We start from the raw sequence: 27,766 nt of genomic DNA, 5'->3' as shown, positions 1-27,766 counted from the left end.
ACTATCATCTTGATCCTCTGAATACGACATAGTAGACCCCTCCATCATTAACATACTTGTGCATACAGACTCCTCACAAATATCTGTTGTATCACAACCGGATGTGTCAAAGGCGGTGTTTAACCTACTAGGTCAAAGAGAGGAAACTGTGAGGACATATCGGATTGTAGGTGTAACAGTATAACTTTAGACCGTCCCCTCGCCCATACCCGGGCGCGAACCAGGGACCCACTGCACACATCAACAGCAGTCACCCACGAAGCATCGTTACCCATCGCTCCACAAAAGCCGCAGCCCTTGCAGAGCAAAGGGAACCACTACTTCAAGGTCTCAGAGCAAGTGACGTCACCAGATTAAAACGCTATTTAGCGCGCACCACCGCTAACTAAGCTAGCTGTTTCACATCTGTTACATAGGCATGTGTTGTCACCCCTCAGAGCCTGGTTCCTCTCTAGGTTTCTTCCTAGGTTCTTACCTTTCTAGGGAGTTTGTGCTTCTACACCTGCATTGCTTGCTGTTTGGGGGTTTTAGGCTGGGTTTCTGTACAGCACTTTGAGATATCAGCTGATGTACGAAGGGCTATATAAATACATTTGATTTGATTTGATTTGTTACCTATATACCGTGAGTCTGTGTCCAAACGAACTCTGGTTCTTTTTGTCCTCTCTACAGACGTACTCTGGGAAGACGAGACAAGCGGTGGACAGGATCTGTGTGGGCGTGCCTGCAGGAGAGGTCTGTCCGTCCGTCCCCCCTCCCCATTTATAGTCCCTTTCAGCTACCTTCTGCCCCATCTCATTTCTTTAACAGATTCCCTAGTCTGACCGTGTCTCTGTGCTGTCAGTGTTTCGGTCTGTTAGGAGTGAACGGAGCCGGGAAAACGACCACCTTTAAGATGTTGACTGGGGACACCGACGTTAGTTCTGGAGAGGCCACTGTCTCTGGATACAGGTACAACACATCGCAGGAATATGTGAGGAAAAAAATAGTGTGTGTTGGACCCACCGTTCAGGAAAAAAAAAGACTCAATGTTGTTGTATTCATCCATTCTCTGTGGTCACTCAGTATCCTGTCGGACATGTTGGACGTGCACCAGAACATGGGCTACTGCCCTCAGTTTGACGCCATAGACGACCTGCTGACAGGCAGGGAACATCTTTACCTCTACGCTCGTCTCCGAGGGGTCCCCGAGTCAGACATCAGCAGAGTGAGTAGAGATGGGAGATACTGTCTGTCTGTCTCGTCTGTCTGTCTCGTCTGTCTGTCTCGTCTGTCTGTCTCGTCTGTCTGTCTGTCTCGTCTGTCTGTCTGTCTGTCTGTCTGTCTGTCTGTCTGTCTGTCTGTCTGTCTGTCTGTCTGTCTGTCTGTCTGTCTGTCTGTCTGTCTGTCTGTCTGTCTGTCTGTCTGTCTGTCTGTCTGTGTATTTTTGTGTGAATGAGTGTAGTGTACTGCAGGTGTGTGTACTGCAGGTGTGTGTCTGCAGGTGTGTGTACTGCAGGTGTGTGTACTGCAGGTGTGTGAATGCAGGTGTGTGAATGCAGGTGTGTGTACTGCAGGTGTGTGAATGCAGGTGTGTGAATGCAGGTGTGTGTACTGCAGGTGTGTGAATGCAGGTGTGTGAATGCAGGTGTGTGTACTGCAGGTGTGTGAATGCAGGTGTGTGAATGCAGGTGTGTGAATGCAGGTGTGTGAATGCAGGTGTGTGAATGCAGATGTGTGAATGCAGGTGTGTGAATGCAGGTGTGTGAATGCAGGTGTGTGAATGCAGGTGTGTGAATGCAGGTGTGTGAATGCAGGTGTGTGAATGCAGGTGTGTGAATGCAGGTGTGTGAATGTATTTGTGTTAACATTCATGTATTTCTTTGCGTTTGTAACACATTCCGCACCTCTCCTGTCTCCCCACTAGGTGGCAGATTGGGGCATCCAGAAACTGGGTCTATCAGAGTACGCTGGTCGCTGTGCAGGAACATACAGCGGAGGCAACAAGAGGAAACTCTCCACAGCCATCGCTATGATTGGCTGCCCAGCCCTGGTTCTACTGGTGAGTCAACCAATCAGTGTTTAACCCCTACCATTGAAAAGGCGGGGCTGGCTCCCCAACCAGCTATGATTGGCTGGTTATACTGGTGAGTCAGCCAATGGCATGGGACTTTATTAATTCCCCACATGTGCCTGTCTTTTGGACAGTGTGTGGGTGATATGTTTCATTACTTCCTTCCTGTGACAATATGGACAACTAATAGTTAGATAACACTACAAACACAGTATGACTAAGTGGTATACATTGACATTATACATACATATACTATACACACACACTATACACATACTATAGACATACTATACACATACTATACACATACATACACTATACATACACTATACATATACTATACATATACTGTACATACATTTACATTTACATTACATTTAAGTCATTTAGCAGACGCTCTTATCCAGAGCGACTTACAAATTGGTGCATTCACCTTATGACATCCAGTGGAACAGCCACTTTACAATAGTGCATCTAAATATTTTAAGGGGGGGGGGGTTGAGAAGGATTACTTTATCCTATCCTAGGTATTCCTTAAAGAGGTGGGGTTTCAGGTGTCTCTGGAAGGTGGTGATTGACTCCGCTGTCCTGGCGTCGTGAGGGAGTTTGTTCCACCATTGGGGAGCCAGAGCAGTGAACAGTTTTGACTGGGCTGAGCGGGAACTGTACTTCCTCAGTGGTAGGGAGGCGAGCAGGCCAGAGGTGGATGAACGCAGTGCCCTTATTTGGGTGTAGGGCCTGATCAGAGCCTGGAGGTACTGAGGTGCCGTTCCCCTCACAGCTCCGTAGGCAAGCACCATGGTCTTGTAGCGGATGCGAGCTTCAACTGGAAGCCAGTGGAGAGAGCGGAGGAGCAGGGTGACGTGAGAGAACTTGGGAAGGTTGAACACTAGACGGGCTGCGGCGTTCTGGATGAGTTGTAGGGGTTTAATGGCACAGGCAGTGAGCCCAGCCAACAGCGAGTTGCAGTAATCCAGACGGGAGATGACAAGTGCCTGGATTAGGACCTGCGCCGCTTCCTGTGTGAGGCAGGGTCGTACTCTGCGGATGTTGTAGAGCATGAACCTACAGGAACGGGCCACCGCCTTGATGTTAGTTGAGAACGACAGGGTGTTGTCCAGGATCACGCCAAGGTTCTTAGCGCTCTGGGAGGAGGACACAATGGAGTTGTCAACCGTGATGGCGAGATCATGGAACGGGCAGTCCTTCCCCGGGAGGAAGAGCAGCTCCGTCTTGCCGAAGTTCAGCTTGAGGTGGTGATCCGTCATCCACACGGATATGTCTGCCAGACATGCAGAGATGCGATTCGCCACCTGGTCATCATAAGGGGGAAAGGAGAAGATTAATTGTGTGTCGTCTGCATAGCAATGATAGGAGAGACCATGTGAGGTTATGACAGAGCCAAGTGACTTGGTGTATAGCGAGAATAGGAGAGGGCCTAGAACAGAGCCCTGGGGGACACCAGTGGTGAGAGCGCGTGTTGAGGAGACAGATTCTCGCCACGCCACCTGGTAGGAGCGACCTGTCAGGTAGGACGCAATCCAAGCGTGGGCCGCGCCGGAGATGCCCAACTCAGAGAGGGGGATACTGGTCTGTGATTGTTGACATCGGAGGGATCGAGTGTAGGTTTTTTCAGAAGGGGTGCAACTCTCGCTCTCTTGAAGACGGAAGGGACGTAGCCAGCGGTCAGGGATAAGTTGATGAGCGAGGTGAGGTAAGGGAGAAGGTCTCCGGAAATGGTCTGGAGAAGAGAGAAGAGACATACACTATACATATACTGTACATATACTATACACACACTATACACACACTATACACATACTATACACATACTATACACATACATACACTATACATACACTGTACATATACTATACATACACTATACATATACTGTACATACACTATACATATACTGTACATATACTATACATATACTATACATACACTATACATATACTATACATATACTATACATACACTATACATATACATACATATACATACACTATACATATACTATACATACATACACTATACATACACTATACATACACTATACATACACTATACATATACTATACATACACTATACATATACATACACTATACATATACTATACATACACTATACATATACATACACTATACATATACATACACTATACATATACTATACATATACATACACTATACATATACTATACATATACATACACTACACTACATATACTGTACATATACTATACATACACTATACATATACTATACTTGTTTCGACGTCATTTCCGGTCACAACTTGCAGGCTTGTTTTCGAATTGCTGTGCGTTTTGTTCCCAACCTATCTTGCTACCTGACAACTTTACGGGTTTCACTTTTTAATTACCGTTCATATATTTATTTTTTCCTCGACTTTTCTTTCCTCGACTTTTTCACTCCGGACGCTTTATCTGGACACGATTCGTCAGGACCTCCAACAGCCGAAGCTAAGTAGTAACATTAACATGATGCCTTCTAATTGCAGCCGCTGTGCTCGCCTTACGGCGAGGATAGCTGTACTGCAAGCCCAGCTTCAGAAGCAATCGTTAGGCAAGGGTAATTTCAGTGTAGGAAAGGATGAAACAGCGTCTGTGCCACCAGTAAGTACAGATAGTAGTATAAATCCCCTGGCACAGTCCCCGCAGCCGGACAACTTTCTCACGGTTTCTGGAAGGAAATGCTGTAGGAACGCTCAACCGGTGTCGCTCATTCAGCAGACAGAAACTTTCAACCGGTTTTCCCCATTAAGCAGCGGGTCGGTGTCAGAGGCCGAGTCTTCTCTGGTCTCTACTCCTCCCGTTACGGGGTCTGAGACGCCGAAGCTTCCCACCATTAGCTCTGACAAATTGAAAACTCTAGTCATTGGCGACTCCATTACCCGCAGTATTAGACTTAAAGCGAATCATCCAGCGATCATACACTGTTTACCCGGGGGCAGGGCTACCGACGTTAAGGCTAATCTGAAGATGGTGCTGGCTAAAGCTAAAACTGGCGAGTGTAGAGAGTATAGAGATATTGTTATCCACGTCGGCACCAACGATGTTAGGATGAAACAGTCAGAGATCACCGCTTCTGCGTGCATATCAGCTAGAAAGATGTGTCGGCATCGAGTAATTGTCTCTGGCCCCCTCCCAGTTAGGGGGAGTGATGAGCTCTACAGCAGAGTCTCACAACTCAATCGCTGGTTGAAAACTGTTTTCTGCCCCTCCCAAAAGATAGAATTTGTAGATAATTGGCCCTCTTTCTGGGACTCACCCACAAACAGGACCAAGCCTGACCTGCTGAGGAGTGACGGACTCCATCCTAGCTGGAGGGGTGCTCTCATCTTATCTGCCAACATAGACAGGGCTCTAACTCCTCTAGCTCCACAATGAAATAGGGTGCAGGCCAGGCAGCAGGCTATTAGCCAGCCTGCCAGCATAGTGGAGTCTGCCACTAGCATAGTTAGTGTAGTCAGCTCAGCTATCACCATTGAGACCGTGTCTGTGCCTCGACCTAGGTTGGGCAAAACTAAACATGGCGGTGTTCGCCTTAGCAATCTCACTAGGATAATGACCACCTCCATTCCTGTCATTACTGAAAGAGATCATGATATCTCACATCTCAAAATAGGGCTACTTAATGTTAGATCCCTTACTTCAAAGGCAATTATAGTCAATGAACTAATCACTGATCATAATCTTGATGTGATTGGCCTGACTGAAACATGGCTTAAGCCTGATGAATTTACTGTGTTAAATGAGGCCTCACCTCCTGGCTACACTAGTGACCATATCCCCCGTGCATCCCGCAAAGGCGGAGGTGTTGCTAACATTTACGATAGCAAATTTCAATTTACAAAAAAAAAAAAATGACGTTTTCGTCTTTTGAGCTTCTAGTCATGAAATCTATGCAGCCTACTCAATCACTTTTTATAGCTACTGTTTACAGGCCTCCTGGGCCATATACAGCGTTTCTCACTGAGTTCCCTGAATTCCTATCAGACCTTGTAGTCATTGCAGATAATATTCTAATCTTTGGTGACTTTAATATTCACATGGAAAAGTCCACAGACCCACTCCAAAAGGCTTTTGGAGCCATCATCGACTCAGTGGGTTTTGTCCAACATGTCTCTGGACCCACTCACTCTCACAGTCATACGCTGGACCTAGTTTTGTCCCATGGAATAAATGTTGTGGATCTTAATGTTTTTCCTCATAATCCTGGACTATCGGACCACCATTTTATTACGTTTGCAATTGCAACAAATAATCTGCTCAGACCCCAACCAAGGAACATCAAAAGTCGTGCTATAAATTCACAGACAACACAAAGATTCCTTGATGCCCTTCCAGACTCCCTCTGCCTACCCAAGGACGCCAGAGGACAAAAATCCGTTAACCACCTAACTGAGGATCTCAATTTAACCTTGCGCAATACCCTAGATGCAGTTGCACCCCTAAAAACTAAAAAAATGTCTCATAAGAAACTAGCTCCCTGGTACACAGAAAATACCCGAGCTCTGAAGCAAGCTTCCAGAAAATTGGAACGGAAGTGGCGCCACACCAAACTGGAAGTCTTCCGACTAGCTTGGAAGGACGGTACCGTGCAGTACCGAAGAGCCCTTACTGCTGCTCGATCGTCCTATTTTTCTAACTTAATTGAGGAAAATAAGAACAATCCAAAATTCCTTTTTGATACTGTGACAAAGCTAACTAAAAAGCAGCATTCCCCAAGAGAGGATGACTTGCACTTTAGCAGTGATAAATTCATGAACTTCTTTGAGGAAAAGATTATGATTATTAGAAAGCAAATTACGGACTCCTCTTTAAACCTGCGTATTCCTCCAAACCTCAGTTGTCCTGAGTCTGCACAACTCTGCCAGGACCTAGGATCAAGAGAGACGCTCAAGTGTTTTAGTACTATATCTCTTGACACAATGATGAAAATAATCATGGCCTCTAAACCTTCAAGCTGTATACTGGACCCTATTCCAACTAAACTACTGAAAGAGCTGCTTCCTGTGCTTGGCCCTCCTATGTTGAACATAATAAACGGCTCTCTATCCACTGGATGTGTACCAAACTCACTAAAAGTGGCAGTAATAAAGCCTCTCTTGAAAAAGCCAAACCTTGACCCAGAAAATATAAAAAACTATCGGCCTATATCGAATCTTCCATTCCTCTCAAAGATTTTAGAGAAGGCTGTTGCGCAGCAACTCACTGCCTTCCTGAAGACAAACAATGTATACGAAATGCTTCAGTCTGGTTTTAGACCCCATCATAGCACTGAGACGGCACTTGTGAAGGTGGTAAATGACATTTTGATGGCATCGGACCGAGGCTCTGCATCTGTCCTCGTGCTCCTAGACCTTAGTGCTGCTTTTGATACCATCGATCACCACATTCTTTTGGAGAGATTGGAAACCCAAATTGGTCTACACGGACATGTTCTGGCCTGGTTTAGGTCTTATCTGTCGGAAAGATATCAGTTTGTCTCTGTGAATGGTTTGTCCTCTGACAAATCAACTGTACATTTCGGTGTTCCTCAAGGTTCTGTTTTAGGACCACTATTGTTTTCACTATATATTTTACCTCTTGGGGATGTTATTCGAAAACATAATGTAAACTTTCACTGCTATGCGGATGACACACAGCTGTACATTTCAATGAAACATGGTGAAGCCCCAAAATTGCCCTCGCTAGAAGCATGTGTTTCAGACATAAGGAAGTGGATGGCTGCAAACTTTCTACTATTAAACTCGGACAAAACAGAGATGCTTGTTCTAGGTCCCAAGAAACAAAGAGATCTTCTGTTGAATCTGACAATTAATCTTAATGGTTGTACAGTCGTCTCAAATAAAACTGTGAAGGACCTCGGCGTTACTCTGGACCCTGATCTCTCTTTTGAAGAACATATCAAGACCATTTCGAGGACAGCTTTTTTCCATCTACGTAACATTGCAAAAATCAGAAACTTTCTGTCCAAAAATGATGCAGAAAAATTAATCCATGCTTTTGTCACTTCTAGGTTAGACTACTGCAATGCTCTATTTTCCGGCTACCCGGATAAAGCACTAAATAAACTTCAGTTAGTGCTAAATACGGCTGCTAGAATCCTGACTAGAACCAAAAAATTTGATCATATTACTCCAGTGCTAGCCTCTCTACACTGGCTTCCTGTCAAAGCAAGGGCTGATTTCAAGGTTTTACTGCTAACCTACAAAGCATTACATGGGCTTGCTCCTACCTACCTCTCTGATTTGGTCCTGCCGTACATACCTACACGTACGCTACGGTCACAAGACGCAGGCCTCCTAATTGTCCCTAGAATTTCTAAGCAAACAGCTGGAGGCAGGGCTTTCTCCTATAGAGCTCCATTTTTATGGAACGGTCTGCCTACCCATGTCAGAGACGCAAACTCGGTCTCAACCTTTAAGTCTTTACTGAAGACTCATCTCTTCAGTGGGTCATATGATTGAGTGTAGTCTGGCCCAGGAGTGGGAAGGTGAACGGAAAGGCTCTGGAGCAACGAACCGCCCTTGCTGTCTCTGCCTGGCCGGTTCCCCTCTTTTCACTGGGATTCTTTGCCTCTAACCCTGTTACGGGGCTGAGTCACTGGCTTGCTGGGGCTCTCTCGTGCCGTCCCTGGGGGGGTGCTTCACCTGGGTGGGTTGATTCACTGTTGTGGTCGGCCTGTCTGGGTCCCCCCTTGGGTTGTACCGTGTCGGAGATCTTTGTGGGCTATACTCGGCCTTGTCTCAGGATGGTAAGTTGGTGGTTGAAGATTTCCCTCTAGTGGTGTGGGGGCTGTGCTTTGGCAAAGTGGGTGGGGTTATATCCTTCCTGTTTGGCCCTGTCCGGGGTGTCCTCGGATGGGGCCACAGTGTCTCCTGACCCCTCCTGTCTCAGCCTCCAGTATTTATGCTGCAGTAGTTTATGTGTCGGGGGGCTGGGGTCAGTTTGTTTATCTGGAGTACTTCTCCTGTCCTATTCAGGTGTCCTGTGTGAATCTAAGTGTGCGTTCTGTAATTCTCTCCTTCTCTCTTTCTTTCTCTCTCTCGGAGGACCTGAGCCCTAGGACCATGCCCCAGGACTACCTGACATGATGACTCCTTGCTGTCCCCAGTCCACCTGGCCATGCTGCTGCTCCAGTTTCAACTGGCCTGGGCCCTAGGACCATGTCTCAGGACTACCTGACATGAGGACTCCTTGCTGTCCCCAGTCCACCTGGCCATGCTCCTGCTCCAGTTTCAACTGTTCTGCCTTACTATTATTCAACCATGCTGGTCATTTATGAACATTTGAACATCTTGGCCACGTTCTGTTATAATCTCCACCCGGCACAGCCAGAAGAGGACTGGCCACCCCACATATGCTCTCTCTAATTCTCTCTTTCTTTCTTTCTCTCTCTCGGAGGACCTGAGCCCTAGGACCGTGCCCCAGGACTACCTGACATGATGGCTCCTTGCTGTCCCCAGTCCACCTGACTGTGCTGCTGCTCCAGTTTCAACTGTTCTGCCTTATTATTATTTGACCATGCTGGTCATTTATGAACATTTGAACATCTTGGTCATGTTCTGTTATAATCTCTACCCGGCACAGCCAGAAGAGGACTGGCCACCCCACATAGCCCGGTTCCTCTCTAGGTTTCTTCCTAGGTTTTGGCCTTTCTAGGGAGTTTTTCCTAGCCACCGTGCTTTTACACCTGCATTGTTTGCTGTTTGGGGTTTTAGGCTGGGTTTCTGTACAGCACTTTGAGATATCAGCTGATGTACGAAGGGCTATATAAATAAATTTGATTTGATTTGATTTGATATACTATACATATACATACACTATACATATACTGTACATATACTATACATACACTATACATATACTATACTATACATATACATACACTATACATATACTGTACATATACTATACATACACTATACATATACTATACATATACATACACTATACATATACTGTACATATACTATACATACACTATACATATACTATACTATACATATACATACACTATACATATACTGTACATATACTATACATATACATACACTATACATACACTATACATATACATACACTATACATACACTATACATATACATACACTATACATACACTATACATATACATACACTATACATACACTATACATATACATACACTATACATACACTATACATACACTATACTATACATATACTATACATATACTATACATACACTATACATACACTATACATATACTATACATACATACACTATACTATACATATACATACACTATACATATACTATACATATACTATACATATACTATACATACACTATACTATACATATACTATACATATACTATACATACACTATACTATACATATACTATACTATACATATACTATACATATACTATACATATACTATACATATACTATACATATACTATACATACACTATACTATACATATACTATACTATACATATACTATACATACACTATACTATACATATACTATACATATACTATACATATACTATACATATACTATACATATACATATACTATACATATACTATACATACACTATAAATATACTATACATACACTATACATACACTATACATACACTATAAATATACTATACATATACTATACATATACTATACATATACTATACATACACTATACATACACTATAAATATACTATACATATACTATACATATACTATACATATACTATACATATACATATACATATACTATACATATACTATACATACACTATACATACACTATACATACACTATACATATATTATAGTGTGTGTGTGTGTGTGTGTGTGTGTGTGTGTGTGTGTGTGTGTGTGTGTGTGTGTGTGTGTGTGTGTGTGTGTGTGTGTGTGTGTGTGTGTGTGTGTGTGTGTGTGTGTGCGTGCGTATCCTTATAGGATGAACCCACTACAGGTATGGACCCCCACTCCCGACGGTTCCTGTGGACTGCCATTATGAGTGTCATCCAGGACGGGAGAGCCGTGGTTTTGACATCACACAGGTACCCCCCCCCCCCCCACCACACAAACACATACCCACACACCCTTCCCCTACACCTTCCCAGACAAGTCCAGTCCAATGAGATTACTGTACCTGAACTAGTGTTGTTGGTGTTGGTCCAAGACATAGCAACGTGGTACACATGGGTAATGTCAGTACACATACACATGGGTAATGTCAGTACACATGGGTAATGTCATGTCAGTGCACATGGGTAATGTCATGTCAGTACACATGGGTAATGTCAGTACACATGGGTAATGTCATGTCAGTACACATGGGTAATGTCATGTCAGTGCACATGGGTAATGTCATGTCAGTACACATGGGTAATGTCAGTACACATGGGTAATGTCATGTCAGTACACATGGGTAATGTCATGTCAGTACACATGGGTAATGTCATGCCAGTACACATGGGTAATGTCATGTCAGTGCACATGGGTAATGTCATGTCAGTACACATGGGTAATGTCAGTACACATGGGTAATGTCAGTACACATGGGTAATGTCATGTCAGTACACATGGGTAATGTCAGTACACATGGGTAATGTCATGTCAGTGCACATGGGTAATGTCATGTCAGTACACATGGGTAATGTCAGTACACATGGGTAATGTCATGTCAGTACACATGGGTAATGTCATGTCAGTGCACATGGGTAATGTCATGTCAGTACACATGGGTAATGTCATGTCAGTACACATGGGTAATGTCATGTCAGTACACATGGGTAATGTCATGTCAGTGCACATGGGTAATGTCATGTCAGTGCACATGGTTAATGTCATGTCAGTACACATGGGTAATGTCATGTCAGTACACATGGGTAATGTCATGTCAGTACACATGGGTAATGTCATGTCAGTGCACATGGGTAATGTCATGTCAGTACACATGGGTAATGTCATGTCAGCAATCCAGATGCTACAATGGAGTGGCCATCTGCTTGTTCCTGCTTGTTTCACTGTCTGTTGACTGCCTGTCTGTCTCTGTCTATTGACTTCCTGTCTGTCTCTGTCTATTGACTGCCTGTCTGTCTCTGTCTGTTGACTGCCTGTCTGTCTCTATTGACTGCCTGTCTGTCTCTGTTGACTGCCTGTTGACTGCCTGTCTGTCTCTGTCTATTGACTTCCTGTCTGTCTCTGTCTATTGACTGCCTGTCTGTCTCTGTCTATTGACTGCCTGTCTGTCTCTGTTGACTGCCTGCCTGTCTGTCTCTGTTGACTACCTGTCTGTCTCTGTCTGTTGACTGCCTGTTGACTGCCTGTCTGTCTCTGTCTCCCCAGCATGGAGGAGTGTGAAGCTCTGTGCACTCGGTTGGCCATCATGGTCAACGGCACCTTCAAATGTCTGGGGACCATACAGCACCTCAAATACAAGTAGGTCTGTTACCATACAGCACCTCAAATACAAGTAGGTCTGTTACCATACAGCACCTCAAATCCAAGTAGGTCTGTTACCATACAGCACCTCAAATACAAGTAGGTCTGTTACCATACAGCACCTCAAATACAGTATGTCTTCCATGTAACAGAGGCACTCATCCTGCACTGGCCTCAGTATAGCCATCACTCCCCAGACTCTGTCCCTACTGGTCGTGTCCCTGGACAAGTGTTCCTATCTGCCTTGAAGGACCATAATAAAAAAAGAGAGGAAGATTTAACAACAATCACATCATTTCAAATTAAATTAGAAGAAAAATAACACATTTGGTTTGACGAGATCTAAGTCACTGATCACAGTACATGGAGTAACCAGCCATATATAAAAGTAGCCAGCCAGGGAGATCCGGGCTGGGAGAGTATGGTGGTGTACCCAGCCAGGGAGTTCTGGGCTGGGAGAGTATGGTGATGTAGCCAGCCAGTGAGTCCTGGGCTGGGAGAGTATGGTGATGTAGCCAGCCAGGGAGTTCTGGTGCTGGGAGAGTATGGTGATGTAGCCAGCCAGGGAGTTCTGGGCTGGGAGTGTATGGTGATGTAGCCAGCCAGGGAGTTCTGGTGCTGGGAGAGTATGGTGATGTAGCCAGCCAGGGAGTTCTGGGCTGGGAGAGTATGGTGATGTAGCCAGAGAGTTCTGGGCTGGGAGAGTATGGTGATGTAGCCAGGGAGTTCTGGGCTGGGAGAGTATGGTGATGTAGCCAGGGAGTTCTGGGATTGGGAGAGTATGGTGATGTAGCCAGCCAGGGAGTTCTGGGCTGGGAGAGTATGGTGATGAAGCCGGCCAGGGAGTTCTGGGCTGGGAGAGTATGGTGATGTAGCCAGGGAGTTCTGGGCTGGGAGAGTATGGTGATGTAGCCAGCCAGGGAGTTCTGGGCTGGGAGAGTATGGTGATGTAGCCGGCCAGGGAGTTCTGGGCTGGGAGAGTATGGTGATGTAGCCAGCCAGGGAGTTCTGGGCTGGGAGAGTATGGTGATGTAGCCAGCCAGGGAGATCCGGGCTGGGAGAGTATGGTGATGTAGCCAGGGAAATCCGGGCTGGGAGAGTATGGTGATGTAACCAGCCAGGGAGATCCGGGCTGAGAGAGTATGATGATGTAACCAGCCAGGGAGATCCGGGCTGAGAGAGTATGGTGATGTAACCAGCCAGGGAGATCCGGGCTGAGAGAGTATGGTGATGTAACCAGCCAGGGAGATCCGGGCTGGGAGAGTAAAATCAAATCAAATCAAATCAAATCAAATTTATTTATATAGCCCTTCGTACATCAGCTGATATCTCAAAGTGCTGTACAGAAACCCAGCCTAAAACCCCAAACAGCAAACAATGCAGGTGTAAAAGCACGGTGGCTAGGAAAAACTCCATAGAAAGGCCAAAACCTAGGAAGAAACCTAGAGAGGAACCGGGCTATGTGGGGTGGCCAGTCCTCTTCTGGCTGTGCCGGGTAGAGACTATAACAGAACATGACCAAGATGTTCAAATGTTCATAAATGACCAGCATGGTCAAATAATAATAAGGCAGAACAGTTGAAACTGGAGCAGCAGCACAGTCAGGTGGACTGGGGACAGCAAGGAGCCATCATGTCAGGTAGTCCTGGGGCACGGTCCTAGGGCTCAGGACCTCCGAGAGAGAGAAAGAAAGAGAGAATTAGAGAGAGCATATGTGGGGTGGCCAGTCCTCTTCTGGCTGTGCCGGGTGGAGATTATAACAGAACGTGGCCAAGATGTTCAAATGTTCATAAATGACCAGCATGGTTGAATAATAGTAAGGCAGAACAGTTGAAACTGGAGCAGGAGCATGGCCAGGTGGACTGGGGACAGCAAGGAGTCCTCATGTCAGGTAGTCCTGGGACATGGTCCTAGGGCCCAGGCCAGTTGAAACTGGAGCAGCAGCATGGCCAGGTGGACTGGGGACAGCAAGGAGTCATCATGTCAGGTAGTCCTGGGGCATGGTCCTAGGGCTCAGGTCCTCCGAGAGAGAGAAAGAGAGAAGGAGAGAATTAGAGAACGCACACTTAGATTCACACAGGACACCTGAATAGGACAGGAGAAGTACTCCAGATAAACAAACTGACCCTAGCCCCCCGACACATAAACTACTGCAGCATAAATACTGGAGGCTGAGACAGGAGGGGTCAGGAGACACTGTGGCCCCATCCGAGGACACCCCCGGACAGGGCCAAACAGGAAGGATATAACCCCACCCACTTTGCCAAAGCACAGCCCCCACACCACTAGAGGGAAATCTTCAACCACCAACTTACCATCCTGAGACAAGGCCGAGTATAGCCCACAAAGATCTCCGACACGGTACAACCCAAGGGGGGGGGGAACCCAGACAGGCCGACCACAACAGTGAATCAACCCACCCAGGTGACGCACCCCCCCCAGGGACGGCACAAGAGAGCCCCAGCAAGCCAGTGACTCAGCCCCCGTAACAGGGTTAGAGGCAAAGAATCCCAGTGAAAAGAGGTGATGTAACCAGCCAGGGAGATCCGGGCTGGGAGAGTATGGTGATGTAACCATCCAGGGAGATCCGGGCTGGGAGAGTATGGTGAAGTACCGGGCTGGGAGAGTATGGTGAAGTAGCCAGGCAGGGAGAGTATGGTGATGTAACCAGCCAGGGAGATCCGGGCTGAGAGAGTATGGTGATGTAACCAGCCAGGGAGATCCGGGCTGGGAGAGTATGGTGATGTAGCCAGCCAGGGAGATCCGGGCTGGGAGAGTATGGTGAAGTAGCCAGGCTGAGAGAGTATGGTGATGTATAGAAGCTCTATTCTGGTGTTCTCTGGTGCATTCTGATGCCTTGATTCCATACCAAATACACATTATTGAATACTTTGAAGAGTCCTTAGTTGATACATCAGTCTTTGGACTTATAAATTCATAAATTAATCCATTGATTGTTGGAGAATAAATATAAATTATAAATGTCTCATGAGCTTAGTTCAACTGTCGCAACCCCATCAGAACCCAAATTATGAGCCTGTTTTACTACAATGTTTGTTAACAATGTAAACCAACACCGTATAGCCTCAAAACATGGCTACGCGGTGACCTCTCTCTCTCCCTCTCCTCTCCAGGTTTGGTGATGGCTACTCGGTGACCTCTCTCTCTCCCTCTCCTCTTCAGGTTTGGTGATAGCTATGTAGCTATGTGGTGATCTCTCCCTCTCCTCTCCAGGTTTGGTGATGGCTACGCGGTGACCTCCCTCTCCTCTCCAGGTTTGGTGATGGCTACGTGGTGACCTCCCTCTCCTCTCCAGGTTTGGTGATGGCTACGTGGTGACCTCTCTCTCTCCCTCTCCCTCTCCAGGTTTGGTGATGGCTACATGGTGACCTCCCTCTCCTCTCCAGGTTTGGTGATGGCTACGTGGTGACCTCTCTCTCTCCCTCTCCTTTCCAGGTTTGGTGATGGCTACATGGTGACCTCTCTCTCTCCCCCTCTCCTCTCCAGGTTTGGTGATGGCTACGTGGTGACCTCTCTCTCTCCCTCTCCAGGTTTGATGATGGCTATGTGGTGACCTCTCTCTCCCCCTCTCCTCTCCAGGTTTGGTGATGGCTACATGGTGACCTCTCTCTCTCTCTCCCTCTCCAGGTTTGGTGATGGCTACGTGGTGACCTCTCTCTCCCCCTCTCCTCTCCAGGTTTGGTGATGGCTACATGGTGACCTCTCTCTCCCCCTCTCCTCTCCAGGTTTGGTGATGACTACATGGTGACCTCTCTCTCCCTCTCCTCTCCAGGTTTGGTGATGGCTACGTGGTGACCTCTCTCTCTCTCCCTCTGATCTCCAGGTTTGGTGATGGCTACATGGTGACCTCTCTCTCCCCCTCTCCTCTCCAGGTTTGGTGATGGCTACATGGTGACCTCTCTCTCTCCCCCTCTCCTCTCCAGGTTTGGTGATGGCTACATGGTGACCTCTCTCTCTCCCTCTGCTCTTCAGGTTTGGTGATGGCTACATGGTGACCTCTCTCTCTCTCTCCCTCTCCCTCTCCAGGTTTGGTGATGGCTACATGGTGACCTCTCTCTCTCTCCCTCTGCTCTCCAGGTTTGGTGATGGCTACATGGTGACCTCTCTCTCTCCCCCTCTCCTCTCCAGGTTTGGTGATGGCTACATGGTGACCTCTCTCTCTCCCCCTCTCCTCTCCAGGTTTGGTGATGGCTACATGGTGACCTCTCTCTCTCTCTCTCCCTCTCCTCTCCAGGTTTGGTGATGGCTACATGGTGACCTCTCTCTCTCTCTCTCTGCTCTTCAGGTTTGGTGATGGTTACATGGTGACCTCTTTCTCACTCTCCCTCTGTTCTCCAGGTTTGGTGATGACTACATGGTGACCTCTCTCTCTCCCTCTCCTCTCCAGGTTTGGTGATGGCTACATGGTGACCTCTCTCTCTCTGCTCTTCAGGTTTGGTGATGACTACATGGTGACCTCTCTCTCTCTCCCTCTGCTCTCCAGGTTTGGTGATGGCTACATGGTGACCTCTCTCTCTCCCCCTCTCCTCTCCAGGTTTGGTGATGGCTACATGGTGACCTCTCTCTCTCTCCCTCTGCTCTTCAGGTTTGGTGATGACTACATGGTGACCTCTCTCTCTCCCTCTCCTCTCCAGGTTTGGTGATGGCTACATGGTGACCTCTCTCTCTCCCTCTGCTCTCCAGGTTTGGTGATGGCTACATGGTGACCTCTCTCTCTCTCCCTCTGCTCTTCAGGTTTGGTGATGGCTACATGGTGACCTCTCTCTCCCTCTGCTCTTCAGGTTTGGTGATGGCTACATGGTGACCTCTCTCTCACTCTCCCTCTGTTCTCCAGGTTTGGTGATGGCTACGTGGTGACCATGAAGGTAAAGGCAGCTAAAGCAGGCGTATCTCCAGAGCTGGGTCCAGCAGAGAGCTTCATGGAGAGCAGCTTCCCAGGGTGTGTCCAGAGAGAGAAACACTACAACACTCTCCAGTATGAGATCGCCTCCTCCTCACTCGCTAGGATCTTCCAGCTGGTGGTCGCCAACAAGGACAAACTCAATATAGAGGATTACTCTGTATCACAGACTACACTAGATCAGGTAACTACTCTATCAGACTACACTAGATCAGGTAACTACTCTGTATCACAGACTACACTAGATCAGGTAACTACTCTGTCTATCAGACTACACTAGATCAGGTAACTACTCTGTCTATCAGACTACACTAGATCAGGTAACTACTCTGTATCACAGACTACACTAGATCAGGTGAATACTCTATCAGACTACACTAGATCAGGTGAGTACTCCATCGATCAGACTACACTAGATCAGGTGAGTACTCCATCTATCAGACTCCATTAGATCAGCTTTCTACTCCCTCATCAGACTACACTAGATGAGGTGACTACTCCATCTATCAGACTACACTAGATCAGGCTACTACTCTGTCTGTCCGACTACACTAGACCAGGTAACTACTCTGTCTATCAGACCACACTAGATCAGGTGACTACTCAATCAGACTACACTAGATCAGGTGAATACTCCGTCTATCAGACTACACTAGATCAGGCTACTACTCAATCAGACTACACTAGATCAGGTGAATACTCCGTCTATCAGACTACACTAGATCAGGCTACTACTCAATCAGACTACACTAGATCAGGCTACTACTCTGTCTATCAGACTACACTAGATGGGGTAACTATAGGGCTGGTGTTAAGGTTAGGGATTAGTTGTTTGGGATTTAGGTTTAAAGACAGGCACCAACTAAGAGTTTCAATGACCACACAACAGGTGGTAATGAACATGGCAATGTTTAAGGATAGACTCAGCAATATGACCTCATCAAACACAGCCAGGAAGACATCTGAGGTCAGGAGGATTTATTATGAGAGATTAAGACTAGAATAAAGAATATCCTTGAGTACAAATTGATGGTACCGTACTCAGCAAGTAGCGAAAGAAATGGCTGTCGTGAATATATGATTATAAAGGACTTTTATAGAACATTAGTGTTTTCATTGACGTTGTGTTGATAGTAATGGGGGTTTTCCTCTCTCCGTTCTCCAGGTGTTTGTGAACTTTGCTAAGCAGCAGGCAGGAGAGGACGAGGACGTTTTACAACCCCGAGCGGTCAACGCGCGCAATGAAAAACAAAATGTCCCCACGAAACGCAAGGTCTCCCCCATCAAGATAAAAACCAGAAGACAAAATAAAACATGAAAGTTAATCTGTGAAAATATGACTTCTTACAGAATGTATTGTCAAAGTGTTTAATGCAGAAAACCGACTAAATGTATTGTAATAGCTAGACATGCACAGGCACACTGGCAGTATAATGAAAACCTTTTTAAAATTAATGGAAATTATGGTTAGATTCATGAATTATGTTTGGAATATGTTCCTTAGGCTTTGGAAGTCATATTTTTGCCTGTTGATTGTGCATTGTGTAAAATGGCTGCCAAAAGTCAAGACGAGGTCACGTTTGCAGGACACAGACGTCAGTTGACAGCAGATAACTCCCAATTTGTAAGTCGCTCTGGATAAGAGCGTCTGCTAAATGACTTAAATGTAAATGTAAATAACTCCTCAAACACACCAGGGGTGTGATCTCAATAGTTTGGCTTCCTCGCTTCATCTCCTTTTCACGTGTTCATTGAAGAGGAAGCTGCTCCCTTTGGTTTATGAGGAGGCTGCTCCCTTTGGTTTATGAGGGAGCTGCTTCCTCGCCTCATCTCCTTTTCACGTGTTCATTGAAGAGGAAGCTGCTCCCTTTGGTTTATGAGGAGGCTGCTCCCTTTGGTTTATGAGGGGGCTGCTTCCTCGCCTCATCTCCATTGAAGAGGAAGCTGCTCCCTTTGGTTCATGAGGGGGCTGCTTCCTCGCCTCATCTCCATTGAAGAGGAAGCTGCTCCCTTTGGTTCATGAGGGGGCTGCTTCCTCGCCTCATCTCCATTGAAGAGGAAGCAGCTCCCTTTGGTTTATGAGGAGGCTGCTTCCTCGCCTCATCTCCATTGAAGAGGAAGCAGCTCCCCTTGGTTTATGAGGGGGCTGCTTCCTCGCCTCATCTCCATTGAAGAGGAAGCTGCTCCCTTTGGTTTATGAGGGGGCTGCTTCCTCGCCTCATCTCCATTGAAGAGGAAGCAGCTCCCCTTGGTTTATGAGGGGGCTGCTTCCTCGCCTCATCTCCATTGAAGAGGAAGCTGCTCCCTTTGGTTTATGAGGGGGCTGCATCCTTTGGTTTATGAGGGGGCTGCTTCCTCGCCTCATCTCCTTTTCACGTGTTCATTGAAGAGGAAGCAGCTCCCCTTGGTTTATGAGGGGGCTGCTTCCTCGACAACTAAACACACCTACACAGAGAATAGGTCCGTCCCTGTTTTGTTTTGTTATTACGCAGTATCAATACGAGACCACAAGATGGCGCTGCATTTACACTGACATTTATATACCAAAACTAATACAAATGCTTAGATAATTTATATAGCCTTTCAAATAATGTGTAGAAAAAAAATCTTGCTTGGCTTATATATTTGTTTTGCCATTTTCATTAATTTAGGACATATTCTGTTAGTCATTTAGCAGACGCTCTTATCCAGAGGTGAGACAACCACAATCATATTAAATACATTTTTCATTTACATTACATTTAAGATATTTAGCCCCCCTCAAGGTGGGTTGGTGTGGGATTATTTAAGATACACTTTGAAGAGGTAAGGTTTCAGATCCTAAGCACAGCTTTATATGCTCACCTAAATGTATAGTGCAGGGGAACAATGTAATTTGACCTTTATTTAACGACAGATTTGTACCTTGTCAACTCAGGGATTTGATCTAGCAACCTTTCGGTAACTGGCCCAAAACTCTAACCACTAGGCTACCCTGCCATCCACAGAGGGCCGTGTGGGTGCAGGCTTTTGTTCTAGCCAAGCAGTCTCGGTTGTAGACAATGACTCTTAGTTGATTAGTTGAATCAGGTGAGTTTCTGCTTGATGATATAGGCTTTCACTCCCGTTGTAGTGGACTCAAACACAACGTAACGAACAAACCGCAAAATATATTGTTTATTTTATTGTTGCCGTTTTTTGTTGTTTTTTGAAACTTTGTCATTTTCAGTTTGTCATTTGAAATGTCATGATAACTGTGTTTAACATGTTACAAATGCTGTTTCTAATCAAGAAGACGCTTTCTGGATTTACGCTTCTATTTCCTACGATCAGACGGGCAACTTTGATGGGGTTGGGAGCCACAAACTCTGAAGTCATTATGAGGGGCCATAGTGGCTGGCGGGTCTGTATACCCACATTTATATACCAAAAACTACTAATAATGCTTAGCTCATTTACATAGTCGTTCAAATAAGGTAGAAATATCTTGCTTGGTTTATATATTCTACACATTTTGCCATTGTATGTAAAGAAAATGTTGCCGTTTTAAATCAAGTATTTTGCAATTCTACAAATTTCGACCATTGGGACAGAGAGCAGATTTGGCAATTTTCTAACAGATTTCCTTTAATTCTACTCATTTTTGTCTGGGTTGGAGAGAAATGTGAGGCTGACCAACAAAATCAAATGCCCCTCCCCCCCTGACCGGTGATTCCTCCATGATTACTACCTTTTGTCTATAGCTGGCCGCACGACTAATTTACTAAATCAAATTTGTTTTGGCTGACATTCCAACAGTGATAAATAAAGAGAAAACAAGAGAAAAACTGCTGATGTACAACCACATTTCAAAATGGCACCTTGTTCACCCTCCAGCGAGGGCCTTCATAAGGGGCCCCTGGCGGGCTGCCAGTTGCCCATCCCTGTCATAGCTAGTATTATGGATGAGAATAGATACGTGTATCAACTTCAACTGATGCTTTAACAGCAAAACATTGGCCCTATTAAATCCAAATGGGTTCATGAATAACACAAAGTTACTGTGAACAAAAACAATAGAACAGTCCCACTGTAAAACTAACAGCGTAAACAAATGAGATAAAATACTAATAATATCACACAAATTAAACATTATGGTTACTTCATATCTGATTTGACTGAACAGGGCCGTCCGTCCTTCAACAGGGGAACAAATGCACTAGACTTTAAGTGCACTAGACTTCAAGTGCACTAGACTTCAAGTGCACTAGACTTCAAATGCACTAGACTTCAAATGCACTAGACTTCAAGTGCACTAGACTTCAAGTGCACTAGACTTCAAGACCACTACTATAACGTATACACATTGTCACTTACATGAACTGTGCTGCAACGATGATTATGGTGAATAAAAAAATATGTATAAATTCTCTACGACTAAAGGGAATCAAACCAATCTATTGTATCATTCCGCACTTTGCAGTACATTCATCCTTACTTAAAAAAACAGTATCTGCGTAAACCCATAACCTTGCTACAAATGTACACTTTTAGTGTAGAGTTGAGTCACAGGCCTGAGTGAGGCCTTGTAACCCTATTCTGACCGAGAGGCTGTCACAAAGTTCATTTATTTACAGCTCGCTTATGGACTGGGTATCTGTTGTACCCCCCATATAGTGTCACTCCTTTTGGCCAGAGCCACATCATATCCCCTACAGGTGCACTATTACCACAGTGTCCAGTGCACTGCTTTCTCTAACTGTAGTAGAGTATGCAATGGGTCTGTCTAAAATAGCATTCTATTCCCTATGTATAGTACACTACATTTGGCAAGAGGCCGATGTGGCTTTGGCCAAAAGTATAGTGAATAGGTTTGCGCACAATGTTGGTAATTTACCCAAAATTCCCAGGTGCTCCAGAAATCCTGGTTGGACGATTACAGATTTCCATGCTTATTTCCGTCGGATTACGTGGAATTTAGAAGTGGGATTTCTGGGAAAAACTGGGGATTTGGTGACAAGTTAGCAGAATTTTTTGCAACCCTTATTAAGGAACAGGGGTATAATTAAGGAACATGGGTATAATTAAGGAACAGGGGTATAATTAAGGAACAGGGGTATAATTAAGGAACAGGGGTATGATTAAGGAACATGGGTATAATTAAGGAACAGGGGTATAATTAAGGAACAGGGGTATAATTAAGGAACAGGGGTATGATTAAGGAACATGGGTATAATTAAGGAACAGGGGTATAATTAAGGAACAGGGGTATAATTAAGGAACAGGGGTATGATTAAGGAACATGGATATAATTAAGGAACAGGGGTATGATTAAGGAACAGGGGTATAATTAAGGAACAGGGGTATGATTAAGGAACATGGGTATAATTAAGGAACAGGGGTATAATTAAGGAACAGGGGTATGATTAAGGAACAGGGGTATAATTAAGGAACAGGGGTATGATTAAGGAACATGGGTATAATTAAGGAACAGGGGTATAATTAAGGAACAGGGGTATAATTAAGGAACAGGGGTATGATTAAGGAACATGGGTATAATTAAGGAACAGGGGTATAATTAAGGAACAGGGGTATGATTAAGGAACATGGGTATAATTAAGGAACAGGGGTATAATTAAGGAACAGGGGTATGATTAAGGAACATGGGTATAATTAAGGAACAGGGGTATAATTAAGGAACAGGGGTATGATTAAGGAACATGGGTATAATTAAGGAACAGGGGTATAATTAAGGAACAGGGGTATAATTAAGGAACAGGGGTATAATTAAGGAACAGGGGTATAATTAAGGAACAGGGGTATAATTAAGGAACAGGGGTATAATTAAGGAACAGGGGTATAATTAAGGAACATGGGTATAATTAAGGAACAGGGGTATAATTAAGGAACAGGGGTATAATTAAGGAACAGGGGTATAATTAAGGAACAGGGGTATAATTAAGGAACATGGGTATAATTAAGGAACAGGGGTATAATTAAGGAACAGGGGTATAATTAAGGAACAGGGGTATAATTAAGGAACAGGAGTATAATTAAGGATCTTGTTGTTAACCCTGGCTGGCTCAAAGGAACAAAGGGATGATAGCTGATCTTAGTTCAGGGTAGTCTGTAAACTCTCTGGTGTACATCTTATGTTTTCCGCGTGCCCAGATAGTCATCTGGATGAAGCCCAGCAACGTGAACAGGGCCACTGTGGAAAGAGAGAGACACAACAGTTAGTTAGTAGAGTCACGAAATTGGTGACTAAAACTTAAACAAAGTAATGGAATTGACTCTTTCGTATCACACGTACTTATGTCAGTCTTTCAATTTCAATTTAAATCTTTATCGAGACAGTACAGCATAACAGAACTGGCAGTGTACCAGAATAACCTTTATTTACACAGTACAACATAACTGAACTGGCAGTGTACCAGAATAACCTTTATTTACACAGTACAACATAACTGAACTGGCAGTGTACCAGAATAACCTTTATTTACACAGTACAACATAACTGAACTGGCAGTGTACCAGAATAACCTTTATTTACGCAGTACAACATAACTGAACTGGCAGTGTACCAGAATAACCTTTATTTATTTAATATTTACAGAGTACAACGTAACTGGTATGACAATCTCTCCCACGGGTGGCTATATTTCTATATGTTTTCTCATTCTGCACTTCGTAAGTGAGTGGGACGGGTGTGGCTTTGTGACAACGATCACATTATTCAAATACGATTTGATTTGAAGAGCAGCTTTTTCACCGATTTGACAGCTCCAACGTGATTGTTCCCTGTGGTCCTGTGTAGCTCAGTTGGTAGAGCATGGCGCTTGTAACGCCAGGGTAGTGGGTTCGATCCCCGGGACCACCCATACGTAGAATGTATGCACACATGACTGTAAGTCGCTTTGGATAAAAGCGTCTGCTAAATGGCATATATTATTATATTATTATGATATATTATTATTATTATTATATTATTATTATTATTATTATTATATTATTATCAAAACATGGAGCTATGCAGGTGTCGGCTTATCAACGGTTAACGCTTGATCTGATCTGAATCTAGTGCTTAGTATTATGAAAATACGTGTTTGTAAACATGTAATATGCCACATGTGTAAACAGCTTCTAACATTTACCACCTAAGTACACGTGAAACGATGAAAGATGTGTAGTTTTACCTGGAACACACTGTGTCATGATGGAGAAACTCAACCACGTCCCCACCTGACGAATCAAAACACAGTATCAGTCAGAAGGTTGGGACGCGCCTCCTCATTCAAGGGTTTTTCTCTATTTAGACTATTTTCTACATTGTCGAATAAATAGTGAAGATGTAAAAACTATGAAATAACACATATTCAATCATGTTGTAACCGAGAAAGTGTTTGATTGACTGATCTTCATGTCTTAAAGTAATGATGGACTGTCGTTTCTCTTTGCTTATTTGAGCTGCCATAATATGAACTTGGCCTTTAACCAAAAAGGGCTATCTTCTGTATATCACCCAGCACAACTGATCATCTCTAACACATTAAGAAGGAACGAAATTCCACAATGAATTCCAGATACCTCATGAAGCTGGTTGAGAGAATGCCAAGAGTGTGCAAAGCTGTCATCAAGGTAAAGGGTGGCTACTTTGAAGTATCTAAAACATAAAATATATTTTGATTTGTTTTAACACTTTGTTGGTTACTACATGATTCCATATGTGTTATTTCATAGTGTTGATATCTTCACTATTATGCTACAATGGCAACTTAAGTCTAGACTCTCCTGTGTGTCTAAGTCAATAGAGCACAACACTTGCAACACCAAGGGTTGTGGGTTCAATTCCCGCCTGGGCCAGCCATACTTAAATGTATACATACAAGACTGTGTTAAAGTAGCTTCTGAGAGCACAGGCAGTGCCCTTGAGGCCATCTCCATTTTGAAGTAGTTAATTTGAGTAAACAAACTGAAAAGGGGCACACTGCCATCTAGAGTGTGTTTGTTTAAACAGGTATGAAGACAAGGTTGGTGATTTGCTGAAACTTGCAGTTATGGAATGTTTGCTGACGAATATAATTCATTGGATGATCCCTCCTGATGACCTGCATGGAATTATGGGATCCTTCCTAAACCCATAGGAAGTCCCACCCAGATGACTACTTCAAAATTGTGAAAAATCCTCAATGGCACTGCTCAGGCTAAAACAAGCTATTGGGCTCCAGAGTCCTCTTTATCTATCTCTGTGAGTTTGACCCACCTCATAGGTGTAGTTGGGACATGACACGAAGAAGAAGAGCCATGTGAAGGGGTTCCTGGTGGGGTAAGGGATCCGCTTGGGCCTCAGACCTAGTAGACAGCAGGACACAACTGTGAGAAGATGTGATTCATCATGGAAATATCTTCTCTGCTGGCAAACTACCACACAGATGTTGCTGACTGAACTAGCAATTTGTGAGAAATATTTGAGGAACTTGCTCCCTATTACCTATCTTGGCTATGACATCGTTCTGGAATATGCAATCAATACAACACATTCAGAAATGCTGGAAGGCAACTCACCATTACAGCCCAAGTTATTGAGAGCCAAATGAATTGAGAAGTTTCCAGCTTCACAGAGCTGAGAGAGAGAGAGAGAGAGAGAGAGAGAGAGAGAGAGAGAGAGAGAGAGAGAGAGAGAGAGAGAGAGAGAGAGAGAGAGAGAGAGAGAGAGAGAGAGAGAGAGAGAGAGAGAGAGAGAGAGAGAGAGAGAGAGAGAGAGAGAGAGAGAGAGAGAGAGAGAGAGAGAGAAATAATTTTTTTGGGAAAGAAGCCATTTCTGAAGACAGATGGAAGAATGTTTTCCTCTGTTGTTCTGAACTCAATGAAAACACAATGAGGCTGAGAGATATAACATTAGGCGACATACCATAACCACCACCAACACAGAGTAGATTTGGAGATTAGGCTACATACTATAAACACCACCAACACAGAGTAGATTAGGCTACATACTATAAACACCACCAACACAGAGTAGATTAGGCTACATACCATCAACACCACCACCGCAGAGTAGATTTAGAGATTAGGCTACATACCATAAACACCACCAACGCAGAGTAGATTAGGCTACATACCATAAACACCACCAACACAGAGTAGATTAGGCTACATACCATAAACACCACCAACACAGAGTAGATTAGGCTACATACCATAAACACCACCAACGCAGAGTAGATTTAGAGATTAGGCTACATACCATAAACACCACCAACACAGAGTAGATTAGGCTACATACCATAAACACCACCAACGCAGAGTAGATTTAGAGATTAGGCTACATACCATAAACACCACCAACACAGAGTAGATTAAGCTACATACCATAAACACCACCAACACAGAGTAGATTAGGCTACATACCATAAACACCACCACTGCAGAGTAGACTTGGAGATTCCCATACACTGTAAGACACATACAGCACCTTAAGCAGCAGAACCATCTATCAACACTGAGAGTTGTCATCCATTCATTCATTTGTTGGTTGAGAGTGGTACTCACATGGTGGAGTGTAGAGGGGGTGGTTGATGTAGTAGGCTAACCAAGCAGAAAATCCCCAGTAGTACAGGCAGTTCTGAGAGTAGAACAGTATAGTATATAATAGAAAATAATACGATAATATAGTATAGTATATAATAGTATAGTATAGTATATCATATAAATTCATATAAGAGTATATTATATAATAGTATAGAATAGCATAGAATATAATAGTATATAATCGAATAGCATATAATAGAATAGTATAGAATAGTATATAATAGAATAGAATAGTATGGAATAGTATATAATAGAATAGAATAGTATATAATAGAATAGTGTATACTGGAATAGTATAGAATATAATAGTATAGTATAGAATAGTATATAATATAATAGTATAAAATAGAATATAATAGAATAGTGTAGAATACAATAGAATAGTATAGAATAGTATATAATTGAACAGAATAGTATATAATAGAAAATAATATAATAGTATAGTATATAATAGAACAGTATAGAATAGTATATATTAGTATATAATAGAATAGTATAGAATAGTATATATTAGTATATAATAGAATAGTATATAATAGCATAGTAAATAATATAACAGTATAGAATAGCATTGTATAGAATAGTATAGTATAGTATATAATAGAACAATGGGATATAATATAATAGTATATAATAGAATAGTATATATTAGTATATAATAGAATAGTATAGAATAGTATATAATAGCATAGTATATAATATAGAATAGTATAGTTTATATTAGTATATAATAGAACAATAGGATATAATAGAATAGAATATAATATAA

The 27,766-nt window shown here is 43.9% G+C and overlaps 2 protein-coding genes across 3 annotated transcripts in view; one reads left to right on the top strand and one right to left on the bottom strand.

Annotated features, from left to right (window-relative positions):
* Positions 1-21,870, top strand: part of LOC124009874 (retinal-specific phospholipid-transporting ATPase ABCA4-like) — a 118,278-nt gene extending 96,408 nt beyond the window's left edge. Inside the window, 8 exon segments of the mRNA XM_046322093.1 lie at positions 673-735; positions 845-951; positions 1,066-1,207; positions 1,907-2,041; positions 11,037-11,140; positions 12,432-12,524; positions 17,383-17,632; positions 18,614-21,870. Coding sequence (XP_046178049.1) covers positions 673-735; positions 845-951; positions 1,066-1,207; positions 1,907-2,041; positions 11,037-11,140; positions 12,432-12,524; positions 17,383-17,632; positions 18,614-18,766 — 1,047 coding nt within the window. The 3' untranslated portion in view covers positions 18,767-21,870.
* Positions 19,554-27,766, bottom strand: part of LOC124009868 (very-long-chain enoyl-CoA reductase-like) — a 29,174-nt gene continuing 20,961 nt past the window's right edge. For both annotated transcript variants that reach the window (XM_046322085.1, XM_046322086.1), the window contains 6 exons: positions 26,959-27,031; positions 26,818-26,861; positions 25,972-26,029; positions 25,670-25,758; positions 24,603-24,648; positions 19,554-23,617 (listed from right to left, as the gene is read on the bottom strand). In XM_046322085.1, the coding sequence (XP_046178041.1) occupies positions 23,490-23,617; positions 24,603-24,648; positions 25,670-25,758; positions 25,972-26,029; positions 26,818-26,861; positions 26,959-27,031 (438 nt within the window). In that variant the 3' untranslated portion in view covers positions 19,554-23,489. The remainder of the gene's footprint in view (positions 23,618-24,602; positions 24,649-25,669; positions 25,759-25,971; positions 26,030-26,817; positions 26,862-26,958; positions 27,032-27,766) is intronic.

The sequence above is a fragment of the Oncorhynchus gorbuscha genome, linkage group LG22, assembly GCF_021184085.1.
Source record: "Oncorhynchus gorbuscha isolate QuinsamMale2020 ecotype Even-year linkage group LG22, OgorEven_v1.0, whole genome shotgun sequence".
Taxonomy (NCBI): domain Eukaryota; kingdom Metazoa; phylum Chordata; class Actinopteri; order Salmoniformes; family Salmonidae; genus Oncorhynchus; species Oncorhynchus gorbuscha.
Note: the sequence above shows the minus strand (reverse complement) of the source record. Positions and strands in the feature narration are given on the sequence as shown.